Source organism: Polyodon spathula, chromosome 18, assembly GCF_017654505.1.
Source record: "Polyodon spathula isolate WHYD16114869_AA chromosome 18, ASM1765450v1, whole genome shotgun sequence".
Classification (NCBI taxonomy): Eukaryota; Metazoa; Chordata; class Actinopteri; order Acipenseriformes; family Polyodontidae; genus Polyodon; species Polyodon spathula.
In genome coordinates, this window is record NC_054551.1 from 4,130,335 (window position 1) to 4,147,803 (window position 17,469).

Here is a 17,469-nt window from a genome sequence, read left to right on the forward strand (position 1 = left end):
CGGAGCCAAAATGGCGAAACCCGTGGGGAGGTGGGAAGTGAGAAGGCGCAGTTTCACTAACTTCCCACAGGCAAAGTAAGCGTTAACCAGCCAATAGAAGTTGAGACTGGGCTAGCGACGAAGTTTGTTAGACTTGCAGCAAACGCGTAAGGACAGAAAACAGCAAGGAAGGTGTAGTTGTATTTGTTATTACGGTGGTCCCTTGATAGACTTTAATGTATTTATTATTATTTAACATTTGTGTGGTGTCGAATAGGGATATAGTAGAAGAAACTGCCTGTTGAAAAATAACTTTTAATAGTTTCCTTTTTTTTTATTTTTTTTTTTTAAAATTTGTTCCAGTTACTGTGTATTACTTAACCGTGGTTGTTTTCAAAGGTTGTTAACATATGTATGGACTTTGTTAGCTTAGCCATAACGATGTCATTTTATTGAGATATTAGTTATCCACGTTGTATAGCTTATTAGTGCCTCGTGGACAGGTTTGCTTTGCAAATCACTCCCAAGTGCAAATTAGGAGGATTGCAAACATTATATATATATATATATATATATATATATATATATATATATATAATATATATATGACATTTGTAAAGTGTTACTATGATAAACAACTTTTTAAAAGTGTTTTTAAATAACTCAGAAATGTTAGGAAATATCTGGAATTTTGTCACTTTTTTGGTTCTGATTTTGTAAAAAATAAGTAAATAAATAAATTGATGAGGTGTTTTTCTCCTTTAAAAAAAATATAAAAAAAAAAAAAAAACTGCACCGCGCAATGTCATTGAAAACCAGAGTTTTACGTTCCCCTGGATATGGGTGTCTGCTAAGAAATAAATAAATTAATAATAATAATAATAATAATAATAATAAACGCCTTGAAATTTTGCCTTAGTCGTACATAAAAATGTGCCTGATTCTTAAAGCTTTTAATTATTCTTTTTTTTTTTTTTTTTATCGTCTTGCGCAGTAACTACAGTGCTACAGTTCTCACACTAGTTGCCTTGTCTTTGGTTCATTGGTACACCAAGGCTCAGAAGACGTCTTTAGGGGGTAATTCGTTTGTGGATTCCAAACAGTGCGCCCAGAACATGGTGCCAGGATAATAGAAGCACATTTTTTCACACGGTGTCACTGTTGAGCAGAACAAGCAAACCCACTGCCTTATATAACACTATGTAACACAATTTTTGTTCCTGGGTAGTAAGTGTTATTTCCTAATTGCTTATGCCTCAAAAGTATAGAAAATGGCTATTATTCCCCACAAACTTTGCTTTTGTGACCAGGACAGTGATATTTCAAAATATCACTATTTCCAATGGGAAAACGGGCAAATGTGTGTCTTTTCGTTCACATAAAGTCAGAAAAAAACAACATAAGAATCCAAATTAACATGTATTTATACTAAAGTAATACAAAAATGACTTCAAAAGATTTAGAAGTGATTAGTTTTTCAAGATTTACGATTATACTGTAAATACAGTATAATCGTAAATCTCGAAAAACTAAATTCAATTGAATTCAAATTCAAATTCAAAACCAACTGAATTCAATTTCTTTTTTATGGTTTCCATCTCCTATGCTGTATTATGCATTTAGATTTTCCATGTTCTTGTAACAGACTTTTCTCAAATCTGCTGATTAAATATACCAGTAAATGAACCAGATAATTTGCAATGTCATTTTTAGCATTAACCAGAACTGGGGCTTGCTGCTTCCCCATCTGTAACACTTTTACTCCTCCAGTGGGCATGTGTAATTTGCATGATTTAATTTGTTTTGTTTAATTGTTAGAAGTAACATAGAAGTAACACATTCGATATCTTTCTAACTAGTTTTGGAAAATTGTTTAAATGCAAAAAATGGTAAAGTAAAACCCCTTGAAAATCTATCTTTGCAAATGTGAGCCTAACTTAAAGCAACATGCGATTCTTGTCAGTTTGCAGTTGCAGGGAGTTAATTGGTATCTTGGTGTGATATGTGCAAGGTAACCAAAAACAGACTAGGGTTTGTTGGGTGTAGAATTTGCTGCCCATCTCAAATATTTACAGAAAAACCACGTGGCATGCTACCTTAGGCCTAAGGTTGAAGTCTTTGGAGTCTCAGGGACAGACTTACTTTTAGTCCATTGTAAAGTTTGAATTTTCTGCACCTTAATCTCAATCAAGATCTATGAAATAAACAAGAGTAATTTATTTATTTATTTATATTTTTATAGCTACTTCAACTCAACTTCTTCTGGTGCCCCAGGACATTTTGTAGACTCAATGTGCAGCCCTTCCCAAGCTGACACAGCAGCGGGATATAGCCCAGCTTGCTAGGCTACGTGCCCTTTAACAATGTCCTGAACCTGTACACTGCACCTAATGAGGTCTACATGAACAGTAAGGGAAGCCTCTCTTCCTTTACACTGTATTTTCAGTAGGTTTCCATGGAGACCAGACCACAATTAATGAAGCAAAGAAAATAACTGACTTTTACTGAAGCTAACCATTGAAATAAAAACTGAGCGCAAAATTTTAGTTTGTGGAATTATAAAGATGCATTTTCAGTGAGGTCATGGTGCAATTAGCAGTTATGTTGCAATAATAGTATCTCAATAATAAAATAGGGATTTACACGTGAATATAGCTGTGTAAAAATTATTCATTTTGCTGGAGATTAATTAAATCATGCATTGCATATGTTGACTATCTGGCACGCTCCTATCGCTTCTTTCTGAGCAAAATACGCAGATTTTGCTCCTTCACACTGACTACTTCACTCAGCTCCTAGTTTAGTCCCTGGTACTGTCCCGCCTTGACTAGTGCAACTCCCTCCTGGCCTGCCTCCCTGCCTCTGCCATCCATCCGCTCCAGTTCATTCAAAACTCTGCTGCTCGCCTTGCCTTTTCCCTTCCCCATTTCTCCCTCACTGCTCCGCTCTCTACACTGGCTCCCTATCACAACTCGCATTCAATTCAAAACTCTTATACTAGCTGTGGCAGGCTGGCGAGTGGATAGAGGCCCAGAGACAGACTGCATTTCAAACAAATATACTTTTATTATAAATAAACACAAAATAAACGTGCACAAGGGCAAAATAAAGGGATTTAAACACAAATAAAGCAATACAAAAGCAAAACTTGCAAAATTAAGGTTTCCAGGCTGGGCAATGCCTTCACTGGATTCACAAATACAAAAAAACCACTAACACCAACCTGCTTCCTCAGCTCCCTCCTCCTAAATGAAAAGCAGGTGGCTGGGTGCTGATTGATCATTAATTAAACTAATCATCTAATCAACCCCAGCCACCTGAACACAATGAACCAAGGCAGGTAGGGGAATTTAACCCCATCCCTGCCAATTTCTAAAGAGCAGAGCTGTGCTCTGCCACACTAGCCTGTAGCTGTCTCGACTTTTCTGCTCCCTCCTATCTCCAGACAATCATTTCTCCTTACACCCCTTCTCACCTACCCACTGATATCAGAACTGCTCAGACCCTGACCATCTTCCGGCGCCTCCTCAAGACACACATGTTCAGACAGCATCTGTAAACCTCACGACTCTCGACTATATTGGACTATATGGCACCTAATTGTACCAGTACTTGCATCACCTTGTACTGGCACTGAACTGCTCCATGCCTTGCAGTATTTTTACTCTGGGCTTTACTCGTATAAGCAAATATTTGTAATATAAGTTTAACTGCTTTTCTCAAAACCCGCTCTTATATATAATTATTTACTGTAGTCTTTATTTTTTGCTCTTATTTGAGTTTTATCTTTTGCTACTGATTTTGTTGTAGTTTGCAACTGCTCTTATCTGTAATGTGATTTTCTGAAATATGATAATTTACAATGTGATATTTTGTAATGTGATACTTTGTACTGTGATTTTCTGTAACAATTTTAAGTCACCATGGACAAAGGTGTCTGCTAATAAATAAATATTAACAATATGCACTTAGGTATACTGTTACCTATTATGTTTTTAAAGAATGTAATCATTATTACACCTGTGCATGTGCAATAAATAAAGAGGCTGTATGTAATAAAATCAGCCAAATGTGATCTGGTGTGCCCTGGACTCTAACCAATCAATAAAAGCAATCAGTATTTCTCTAGACACACCACAATTCAAACCATTCAGGTAGCTTATTGAATATAAATATTGTAACAGGTGACAACTAATAGGCAGACATTGAAGAGTGTTGTTTCGCTGAATCAAATAAAATCACATAAAGTGCCTTAGTGCTGTTTAGTATTTTCTGAATTTGCTTAGCATCCATTGGACCTGTTGTTTATCAATAAGAGGCTTCTTGCCTGTATGATCAGCAGTAACTTGTAATCGTGTCTTTAAGATGCAGACTAGAATTACTTCAGAGCTTGCACATTACATTCATGAGTGCCTTCAACGTTTCCAGCAGGGAGGCAGCTTGATTGCCTAGTAGAAACTCCTTTTATGATGCCTGTGTCTGTTTTCAGGTGAAGTGCACGGAATGGTACAACGAAAGGACCTCCGTGGTGCTGAGAGGGCTATTAAAAGGACTCCTGTCTCACACATGAGGGTTTAAACCTTTTTAAATCATTGGCTTTATTTGACAGGTATTTCAATGTTATGTAAGCATAACACTAATGTTAACTACTCGTTCAAATGGATCTGATCAGGGGTGCAAATGGTCTTGAAAACTGGTGTTCTGAAAGTTCAGCACCAGAGAACCTACTGGTGTTAAATTATCAAACCTCGCCCTAATCAAGTCTCCCTCCGCTCTTCAAGTCATTGTTGGTGTGCTGTGTTACAGTAACCTTCTCTCCTGTGTATGTGGGTGGGTCATGTGAGTAGTCCAGACCCAGTGAGAAACTATCATCATCTGTAGTTGCTAAGGAAGTTTAAAAATAAATTAAGAAATAAATAAATAACAAATTAAACATGCTTACTGCTGCCAGAATGCAATATAGTGCCATATGTACATTGTTTAACATTCTGGCTTCATACCCAGCATCCATCAGTTACATGGTGCTCAGAGACTTGACTGGAGACAGGGTTTCTCCAGTGATGTAAATGATGTTGAAGAAGTCAATGGAAGACAAGTGAAAGAGGTAATTTTCTAATATATATATATATATATATATATATATATATATATATATATATATATATATTGTTTCCCTTCAACCGAGAATATTCAGTTGACTAGTGGCTCCTATAAGTCAGCTGATCTTTTGGATTTGAAAATGATGAAATGATGAATTTAAACTTTAACTTTAAACTGGAAAGGGAAAAAGAAAAATGCCTACCAGGGCTTTGGAAATAGGTGTTTTTTTTTGGTTTGTTTGTTTTGTTTTGTTTTTTGTTCAGGTCAATGTATTGCTGTCAAACCTACAATGCAGTATTACCAGGACAGACTATTCAGAATACATTCCACATGAATAAATATGAGTATACTATACTACTGGGACTACTTTTTAGTATTTTTCAGTAGCATTTAATATTACAAAGGACTATGAGTCGTATCGTTGTAATAGAATAGCAGAATCTATCCACGTCGTACTTCCAAATGCTATAAAAAGTTTTTTTTTTTTTTTTTTTTTTTTTCGTTCTCATGGCTATTCCACTAAGAATAACTCACAAGTTATCATACTTATAAGAGATTTCCTGGTTGCAAGCCCAGTTTAATGGTTGTTTAATGTCAAGATGACAACAATAAACTCAGTGTTGATATCTACCTCCCAGCCTCAGAATGCTTTTGGTTTAGTATCTTTTGTAACAATTTGTGTTGGACATACTGCAAAAAAGTACAGATTTATATAATGCCTACTGAATTAAAATGCTAGAACATGCTGAAAAATACATTTAGTTTTACCAACATTAGATGGCAGAGTGGCCATTTTGTGCATCAGTGTATTTGATGTGTCCACATAGCAAAGCATTGTGGGGTCCTGAGTAGTGCATCCAGTAAAGGCACTCCACGTGGAGTGCAGGATGTGGCCTGTAGCCCGGAGGTTGCCAGTTCAAGTCTAGGCTATTCCACTGCTGATCATGGACAGGAATTCCCAGGGGGCGGCACACAATTGGCCGAGCACCACCCAGGTGGGGAAGACTTAAGTTGGCAAGGGTGTCCTTGGCTCACTGCGCATCAGCGACCCCTGTAGACTAGCCGGGTGTCTGCGGGCCTGCCTGTAAGCAGCGTGGTCCTCTGATACTGTAGATCTGAGGTGGCTGCATGGCAGGCCTGCAAAGTGAAAAGAAGCTGACAGCACACGTTTGAAAGGATGCGTGTGTCCAGCTTCATCTCTCCCAAGTCAGTGCAGGGGTGGCAGCAGTGAGCCAGCTTGAAACAAAATAATTGGGCTTTCTAAATTGGAGAGAAAAAATAATTGGTTAAAAAAAATTAAAGCATTGTGACTGGCTTGTATGGCAGTGTTCCTCTGTAAACAATCAATTTCTTTTTACATTATAAAGATAAGATAAGGTGCATCAGACAAGCTTTTCAGTACAGCATGTGAAGGAAAATGTTAGACATGCTGAAAGAGAGAGAGGCTGAAGAAGATAACTTCTAGCTGTCATGGACTACAAGCGCAACAAACAATACTGTTGGTTGCTATGGAAACTTAACCTACAAGGACACTAAGGTTTTGTCTGTTGATTCGGTTATCTGTTCTGTTCCTGGCGTTGTATGTAAAAAAGGATATCTTACAAATCAAGGTTTTTCATAAAAAGTATTGTCTGTGTGCAACTGCATCACATTCTTGTGTGTAATGTTAAAGTATAGAGAGTGTGCACTGGCCCCCCTGATAGTGGCTGTTGCTGCTGGCAGGTAACAATCTGCACTTACAGCTGTGATATTTCAGTCTTCATTGAAAACCCTGTGTTAATTCTTCTAATAACTAAGACCAGGGGAAGGAGGACAACAGTCAAATTAAAACGTGATCAAGAACAGTCACCAGGATGGTGGTCTCAGAGCCCAGCTCTGCATTTCAATGTTTTCATCACCCCAAAGCCTGATTGGAACCAGGTTCCAGAGATGAAAGATTCTCCTGACCAATGATATTTCCACTGCAGCACCAGGCTCAGTATGCTGCAGTGCTTTAGTGGAATGCCAATATGGTACAGTAACGCAGCAAAATGTGGATCTCGGATTATTTTGCTAGTAAATTTTAAAAAAAGCCTTCACCCCAAACAGAAATATCTTTGCTTGCCAATTTCATTGGGAAAAGTTTGAAGAAACCAAGGAGGAGATAAATGTGATGTAGGAGAATACTGGTAGTTATACCATACATGGTCAACATCTTAAAAACTACCCTTTAAAATATAGCAGAGCACTGTACTGAAGGGCTTTACAATAGGACTGATGTTTCGGAGCAGGTGCATGCCATAGCTATTAAGTGGGTGAGCATGTGTGTTGATAATTGCATGTGAAATGCAACTATTTAATACAGGAATGTTTAATAGCTATGTCATAGTATGACCATGGTGGTTCACTGATGCTTGCTGATGTAGGCAACAAAAATGTTTGCATTATTTGTGACCCTCATTATATCCCAGCTTTAAGGTGCTAATCGATCTATAAGCCCTCAATTTAAAACAAAAAAGGGAAAGTGCTACCCATGAGACTGTAATCCTTTCCCTTTTGGCATCCAGAATATCTGTGGATAAAGCCTTGTAAGTAATGCATTTATTTTTTAACTGTAAAGGAATCTGGTCTTTTATATGATTTTCTCTGCTTAATGTTACTGATAAGTGTGAAGCTTAACAGCAATGGACTCTTAAACAAGTTTCACACACACAAGATATGTGGGCCCAGTGAGAGGAATGACACAACTCAACAATAATGACCTGTGAATGCTATCCGTGATGAACAATCTGTCACACTTAGCTTGATGCTTTATATGATACTATTACCAGACTGCTATTAAACTGAAACTCAAAAGCACCATGCAGTACATTATAAAATAGTGCTTTATATCACAGTCAGACAACTAAATATCTAATTTAAAGGTGTTTTCTTTTATTTTTTAAGTATGTATGTTTTATTTATTTTATTTATTTTTTATTCTAAAGGCTGTTGTTAAAAAGGACACCAACATTTTCATGAATAGCATCTTTGTGAATAAGACTCCTAAAAAAATACACAAAATACACAACATTTAGGCCTACTGTTTGGATCGTGATATTTTACAATCAATGTTTAATTTAAGTATTGACACATCTGCCAAAGTAGCTTAGTTTGATCAATGTTTACTATCTGTTTTAATATCTGCATAGAAACAATGTAACAAAAGTCATTGTAACCTAGCCAATACTACTACAGTATCTCCCCAACAAGGGACAGACTAAAACGAATGACAAAACAGAATGCCAATTGACTACAATGGAGAAAGGAATGCCCACTGAATATAACAGAGGGGGAAAAAAAGAATTACAGCTTATAACTTAAAATTCACACCTTTTCCATGGAATATTGAAAAACAGTAAATTGAAAACAGCTGTCATTCCACTTTTAGGTTGTATAACAGCTGATGTCTATGTAATGTCGTAAGGGGTTTATAGATGTGTCCTAGGCATTTTCATTTATACGCTGTCATTCTTTTTGGACAATGATCAATGGGCATTCTTTTTTCAATTCTAGTCAATAGGCATTCCGTTTTGTCATTCGTTTTCCCCACAACGATGCTCTACGATGGTGTACATGGGTTTACATATAACCTTATAAATGTATCCTGTTTTATTTTAACTGCTCATAATCTGCATGCTGTACCGTATCACTTAATCGTTTTAAATCTGCTCTACTGTAAGCACGCATGGCAAAAATAAATACATAAATAAAAGAAACAGTGTCCAGAAATCAAGAGGTGTATATAACTGGCATTCGATATCGGGACGAAATTCAAGTGTAAGGGATTCCCCCTTATAAAAAAATAAAAAGCATCATATGGGAATGTTTCCTGTTGGTCTGAATGCTGCAACAGCGGCACACACGATTCGGTTTTGCATCCCCTTTTCTGCTTTTTCTATGGAAATAATACTAAAGCGTCTGTACTAGTATTAGGCTTTACAGGGGCTGGCTCCCCCAACCCTGTTCCATAGGGGAGGGATGGTGCTGCGCCGTAGATCCGCCTTCTGGATGCAGCAAAGATCCATTCAGCATCGCAACACCCAGCTGCCTCCCCCAGCATTTTATATCAAGAGGAATAACACACACACACACACACACATACACACACACACACACACACACACACACACACACACACCATGGCGCGCCAGACTGCTTTAACAGCGACGACCCTAGAAACTAACTGGTGCTAGGGATCTCACACAGCGATGACAATGGGGGCTGCTGTTTGCTTTTTGAAAGCTTTGCCTTTTGCACCCCTTGTCCACCACCCGATCTGTTGTTGATTGCACAGTAAATAAAGGATTGTCGTATAGTGGGTTTTTTTGTTTTTTGTTTTTTGTTTTTTCAATTTAGGAAGAATCTAATTTCTGGAAACCTGCACAGCTTTCCGCAAGCGGCGATCAAATTCTATTTGTGCTGCCGCATTTACTGTCACCGAACTATTGCATTATTATTATATTATTATTATTATTATTATTATTATTATTATTATTATTATGAATTTAATCAATTAAAACCTGCATCGGAAACTATATTAAAAATTAAAAAAAAGAAACCATTTATATATTCCCGTTTATTGAGAAGCGCAAGCTGCTGTTTATCATTTTTAGATCTGGATCATAATTTCTGCTGTTGTCATCTTCGAAATAGTAGCAGGATTTGGAATCTGCATCTATATCCTTGGCTAGCCTCCCGTATGCACTTTGCAATACAATAGCATTGCAATAGGGAGGATCCGCGCCGGCTGGCTGAAAACAAGTAAAACATAGGATGCTTTGGATGTAAAATACATTGTCAAGATGGGGAAAGATCAGGAATTGCTCCAAGCGGTGAAGACTGAAGATCTTATTACGGTGCAGAAGCTCTTGCAGAGGCCCAAGCCGGGGAAAGCAAGTAAGTGGCATTTAACTGGGGATAGTGGTTTTAAAAGAGATTAAAATTCATCGGTTTAAATCAAACCGATGAATTGAACAGATACAGTACAGGCTAGATTTGCACTCGGGCTGCGTAGTACCTTACTAGGAGTGCAGCATCATTCGAGCATTACCGTGCATGTCAAATGTTAACGTGATCGCCAGATTCCGTTAAGAATGACCCAAATTCTCTTGAATACTGTATGCCAGCACTTGTATTTCTGCGGGTTCAGCACCAGATTATTGCAGCCTTTACAATAATACATTGCGAGATGACATAACCAGGTGCAGTTAAAATCGAGGTGGAATAAGTTCAAACCTTTTTATTTTATTTGAAGAATTACATTACTGTACTGTATTACAATTATTGATTCATGAATTTGGATTTCTGATCTATCTATCTATCTATCTATCTGTCTGCCTATTTATCTATCTGTCTATTTATTTATCTATACATGTATGTCTTGAAATAATTGACCAGAAGCAAATCAGCTATGGTCTTCACGATGCAGCCACGTAAGAATTCCACTAATTTTCAAGGAATGGTTTGTTAGGCAGTTAAATATTTAATGGTTCTTGTCTATGTCTCTTTTCTCAGAACAGTTACAGTGCTTAACTACAGTATCATATCTTCAACTGGCCTAACGAATCACATCTCTGTGTTTTACAGTAGCTGTAATTTGACCCGTCTAATTGCTGGCTTTATATTTATGCGGTAAATGACAGTTAAACATTATGTACATGGCGAGGTATGTTTTTTTTTTTTTTTTTTTTTTTATAATATATAGATAGTAGAAACAACAGTATAGTATATATAACCAATTATAATATATATATATATATATTATATATATATAAGAGCTTTATAGATAGATAGATATATTATATCTATATTATTCTATTCTATATATATATAATATCTAGAGATATAGATATAGAATATATTCTATATATTATATAGATCGATGAGAGAGATGCTAGCGATCTAGTATCGAGCAGAGAGATAAGAGAGCTGTATATATACTACATATATTATGTATATATATAATATATACATATAATATTCATATAGATAGATAGATAGATAGATAGATAGATAGATAGATAGATAGATAGATAGATATTTGTATTTCTGATGGTTTCAACATGATACTGGATTGCTGGTGTGCTGTAAGGAGATATAATTGCCATCAGCAGGGACTCCCAGAGACAATTTCTTTTCGATGCAACCAAACCGCATTACAGGTTTTTCTTACCAAAGGAGGTAACTTGGTAGCTAGCCGGGATAAGCCACAAGTGGAGTATTTGACTGGAGAATCCTTTTAGATTGCAGCAATCTCATGATAACAACAGTGCTGTAAAATACTCTAAAAATCCATCTGTGGCTTATCCCAGCAGGGTATAGGCAGATCAAATACAGTTTGGATACAGTTTGGGCCAAACGTTTATGGAAATTACCTATGGAATTAACTCATTTTGCTTCATAAAGTTGAATGAGAAGTCAAAAAGTGATAAATGTGACATTTCGAAATCTAACATGAAATACTACATTACTTATTACTGCTTCCGGCAGACTTCTGCAATATCATTTTTTTTTTTTTTTTTTTTTTTTTTTGATTACATGATGTTAAATAAAAGATTTAAATTATGTTAATATGCATAGTTGTTTTGGTTTTTTTTATATAACAATCTTTTATATAAACAATATAACAATAACAATCAATACTATAACAATACTAATTCAAACAATGTAAATACAAAACACAAATATATTTTATTATTAAAACATACAGACCAACACAAAAATATGTATATCTAAGTCTCTAGTCTATTGTAAAATTACAAACTAGCACACAAAATCATAACAGACCACTAGATGCAACAACATTAGATAAGATTATAAAAAAAGGTGTAAACAACAGCTCCTCGTTCATGCCACCAGGAGATTCAGTTTGCAAAGTATGTATCCAAGAGGCATCCCTTTGTAGTAACAGTTTATTAGGATCCCAACCTCTCTACCCTATGCTGTTCAATGGGTGTAAAACACTAGTTTGGTAGGGAATTGGTTACTTCAAAGGCTTTCCTATGTAAGAATTTGGATCAATCAATTGGCCCTGATTGATAAAACAATGTACTAAATGACACTACCAGCTGCATAGAGTTGAAGAACTTGGGGGAGACTTGAGGAGAAGAGAAAGACAGTGTATGAGATTGAGCGCCCAACACTATAGAAACTCACTTGCTGTACTTTTGTTTTGTTTAACTGCTTGCATTTTGTAGACGTTAAGAAACATATACCAAGACTCATATATATATACTGTTTAGCCACCAGGTGGCGGCAAGCATTAAACAGAAATCTCATTCAAACCCAAGCTCAACAATAACACATTAAAAGAACAGCTACAGCCACAGTTAAGTATGAATACCTCTGCGATGCTAAAATCATCCACGTCAATCTGTCATTTCAAGTTCTCTGTAAAGATATAAAATATTCCCTGGCAATGAATGAAACCATTTGTTCTTTTATTTTATTTTATTTTATTTTTAAAGTGTGGATTTCTGTATCCAAAATATAACATCTCTCAAACAGTAATGTAAATATCTGAATGCGGTATGTCACGTATAGACATAGTGCTCGTATGACTCAAAAAGCTTCTTTCTAAAATGACAAAATGAATAGTGTCAAGAATAAATGCACATCACTTACAGTTACAGCGAGGCATTAAAGCGGGAGCTGTTTCATTATCCATTGATATGGCAACACACAGATAAAACTATCCTTTTAGAACAATCCAGACAGAAAATGATTATTTGGAATCATTTAGCAAATATTAATCATCAGTCCTCTGCTGTAACCCCAATGTAATTATGTATTAAAACACATGGTTTCCCATTAAATGCATAGTGAAATTATTTATTCATGACACACTACAGTTATTGATATTAGTCCAATAATTAACATTAATTCCTTATAAACTTTTAATTAGTGACTGCATTTATAAACATGTCCACCAGGAGATCTAGCAGTAAATTACAATGGTTTTGCATTATAAAGTATCAATGTTTTTTTGTTTTTTTTGTCAAATAGTTTAGTAGTTTAATAGTTTAGTATATATAAATCACAAATTATATGATATTGACATTAATATATTTTACTGCTGGAGTTCAGTCCATTTAGTGTTTTGCAGCCTAGATATTGCATTGTAAAGTTATTTCTTAAATTCTTTACAGTAGGAGTATGAAAATCCTTATATTCATATACCTACGTCCCACCATATGTTACGTTTAAGATATAATCTGCTCCATGTAAATGTGTAGACAAACTGGAATGTAAACAATGTCTGTCTACTGCTGGAAAATATGTTTTTGAATAGTATTCCTGATACTTCATGTAATAAAAGGATAGTTTTCTGTATATGACACTGGAAATTAATTACAGTTAATTAATTAATTAATTACATTAATAACTAGTAAAACCCTGGTTTATTTATTCTGCTAATGAAGAGTCTACGAGTACCTTCGAGGCAAGATTGGAAAAACTCAATTCATTCTTTTGGATTTCCAGGTTGCCAGCAATGAAACATGTAGGTAAACTTGAAGTAAAGAGCATACAGTAGGCAACAGTAGAGACACAAAACAAGGAGAAAATGTTTAATTCAGAAGCATGAAGTGTAACATTGAGGAGCGGTATTACTCCTGTTTTGCTTATGCTCAGTCCCCAGATGTGGTACTAAGAGAATTTCTGCTTGACCTCTCTCCTTGAGGTGATCAAACACATGGCATTCGGTTATAATGTCCTTACTTGGAACTAGACTTGAAGCAGTCTATATATAATTCAGGATCAAAATAGAAATAGAAAAGCCTTGGTTTTTATGCTCCATAAGACTGTAGTAGCCAATACCAAATGAATAAAGAGTCATCAACATTCCAGGCCCTTAACACTGCACCCTAGTATATTGATCATTGCATACTGGTTTGATACTAAACGCCTCTGTCTATAAGATAAGAATGAATAAACTTTTGATGTTTCTGAAACCTGCCTATTGCACTGGCAGAATAAAGCTTCCCTACAGAAGTCCAGCGTCTTTTATCTGTGAGCAACAAACAGGAAATTTAATTTCAGTTTTCAAAGGCATTTAATGTAAAGCATTATTACACCTAAGCCCAGAAAGTAAATGTTAACTTTTTCTTAATGGGAATGAAGCATCGAACAAGTGTATACCGTTAAAGGGATGCTCTCTTCAATCTACATTTTTATAAAAAGAAACATCATGACAAAAAAAGGTTTGCAATGTTGGTGAGCAGAATCATCTGATTGGACAAAATGACAGGGGCTTGGTGATTTAAAAGAGTGTTGAGAACGCATGCATCTCTTTCACTGTAAAGGTTAGTGATGCTTTAAAAGTGTTTCACATTTGACTGACTTTATAGGGCTACTGGATTCAGGAGTCATCCAACATGGGTATTTTAATGGGACAGTAATGCCCCAGGGGGGATTTCAGTAGTAGTATATGCAGTCCAGCAACTGATACAATATATGTCCAGAGGAAATTATTTTTTAATGAGAAGGCTTGTAGGGTCCTCTACTTTTCATGGAGTTATGCAGCCGATAAGCTTCAGGGTCTGCTTTTATACAGTGGGAGAGATGACAGCTGCTGTATTTTTTTTTTTTTTAATGTAATTGAAAGAAGGATGAGGACACACAAAGACGACCTACCATTAAAATGCATTAAACATCCACTAAACGAAATACTGTCCATATGCAGCTGGTATCTAATACACACAGCCAGTTATTTTACAGCCCCCAAAACAAAGGAAAACTTTATTTATTTTTTATTAATTTAGTTGTCAGCAATTATTTTTACCCCATTTTTCTCAATTATTCTCCCCAATTTGGAATGACCAATTATTATTTTTATCCCAGTTCACCGCCGAAACTCCCGCGCTGACTCAGGAAATGGCAGCAGACACACTTGTCCTCCGAAACGTGTCCTGCCAACCCTGCTTTTTTCGCGCTAAGAGTCTACAGCAAAGCCACCAGACCCATAGTGCCGGAGGACAACACAGATCTGAGTGGCTTCTACAGCAGACCCGCAAACGCCCTATCAGCCACAGCAGACGCTGGTGCGCGGTGAACCAAGGATTACCCTGCCAACCTGAGCCCTCCCAACCTGAGCGGCGCTCGGCCAATTGTGCGCCAACCCCTGGGTACTCCCGGGCATGATTGCCGATGGTATAACCTGGATTGGAACCAACAATCTCCAGACTATAGGGCGCATCCTGCACTCCACTCGGCACACCTTTACTGGATGCGCCACTTGGGAGCCCTTGAAGAAACACTTTAAAGGAAATTAACAAATACATTTTTTATTCACTGTGTTCATTTTCATTAAGTCCCATTTTAAATGGTTTGCATAACCCAATTCTAACTATGTTATTTTGCTTGAGGATTCTAATTCAAATTTCAGTTGAATGGCTATATATGCTCAGGAGAGGGAATGAGAAAGGAACGTTTCTGTTCGATCTTGTGTGCCTATAATGCCATAGGCTGCAAATGTCCTTAAAGCATGACAATGCATGTAAGACATGTGGGCTTCAAGGCCAGGCCTGAGAGTATTTTATATTCATGGATTTCAGAAGAAAAAATCTGTTCTTGACATTTCTGTTGGCTGTGACTCACAATACTGCTTGTGGAATTTCAGACTTTCCTTGCCTGGGGTTTACCTTAGGAACCTTTATCTATAACCTTTTACAACTGGGGGATCATTTGGGTTCTGAGTGTACCAATTCAATAAAAAAAGGGATGAAACTAAATAAAATAAAAACATACTGTATCTGTATTATCCTGTTTAATCTGTTCTCATTTACCTTTGATTCTAATAGCAAATTATTTATTTATTTATTTATTTATTTATTTATTTTGATTTTTTACAGAAAGTCTTTTTTTCTTACAGGGAAAATTAAATCCAAATATTATTTTATTAATCTAAACAGCGGCTAACCTAAATAGTGACTTTAAATATATTAATCCTGCTTATGGTTTCCCCTAGGGTGATTTATTGACCCACTTATTAGTAAATACAATTAAAATACAGCTGAAGGAGGTCCATGTTGAACAAAGCCAGATTTAAAATGTCTGCATTGCAGTATCACCCTTCAAGGTTTATATTATTAAACTAGACTCATTCTAATTGGCCTGTTCATAAAATACAGTGAAAAAATAAGCTCATAGTCCTGACACAAATCAATGTGTTTCCAGATCAGTGCAATCCTGGACTAGGATGCCAGCTGCATATTGTCCTAGAGTGAATTTCTTCTCCAGCACTCTTCTGATAATCTAATCCAACGAGCAAGACCAGATACTGCAGTTTAGGATAAAGGAAGCACGTTGCATCTTAAAAACTAGAGCCATACAGTAAACAGTGTTTACTTTTATGCAAAAGAATATGAAACACAATTCAACAAGCATACAATTCTTAGTATATGCTGTAAGTATTTTTTTTATCATTCAGTAAACTTAAACTTAAAAGCATCAATATTATTATTTATAATGTGCTGTATAAACACAGTATAATCCAAACAGTATGGATAATAAAACAGTATTTAGGTAAAATTCTCTATTGATGTTTGGACTAAAACCCAAATTTTAAAGTTCATACTTTTTAAAGTCTTTTTAAAATTTCTGAAACCAGGCCAGAGCACTGGTTGCTGATTTTATCTCCAGAGGGATAGCTTGAGCGAGAGACAACATCTCTGACGGAGGAGTGCTTGTAGAGTGAACTGAGGCAAGAGGTGAAGTGACCTTAATTTGTTTAGTGCTCATGCATTGCTCTGTACTATATAGTCAAAAAGGACCAGAGGACCTCGGGACCTAATGTGTGGTTCTGAGGAGGAGTAATAGAGTCCTTGAGATTTCTAAACATCTTCTGGTGTTGGATAGCATTCATGTAATAATGGTTAGATTTTTTGTATTGGACACTGGCATTAGATATTGACCTTATGGTCTAGGTTACCCATCCATTGGGTCCTAACATGTAATTGAATCTATTCTATCGTTACATTATAATATCTCGTATTATAGTTTCTGAAGATGTTTTGGGGTTGTGTGAAAATACAGTGTTTGTTACACTATAAAAGCCACCGATATATGATTAATGGTGAGCCACACATTATTGTGGTGAGCTTGAACCTGAACACAAACACGTTGGAAAATCAGAAAGTCCTGTGCTTGCCATTAGTCCGATATCTGACTCCTGAAACAAAACGAATGTTTCATTTTAATAAAATGGCTACTGCCTTGTATGGGAAAGAGATACAGGGCGATCTACCAAACCCCAATAATGTACACAGTGTATGGAATAAGAATTATGAGAAGATGAGTCTGTGGAATGAAGAAGCATGTGTAGATGCTCTAATAAGCTGTCTGTGGCCTGAATCCCTTGATAAAAGGACC

The 17,469-nt window shown here is 36.2% G+C and overlaps 1 protein-coding gene across 1 annotated transcript in view; it reads left to right on the forward strand.

Moving 5' to 3' along the window:
* Positions 1-9,219: 9,219 nt before the first annotated feature.
* The window catches only part of LOC121331149 (caskin-1-like), a 121,153-nt gene continuing 112,903 nt past the window's right edge, over positions 9,220-17,469 (forward strand). The window contains exon 1 of the mRNA XM_041278362.1: positions 9,220-9,996. Coding sequence (XP_041134296.1) covers positions 9,903-9,996 — 94 coding nt within the window. The 5' untranslated portion in view covers positions 9,220-9,902. The remainder of the gene's footprint in view (positions 9,997-17,469) is intronic.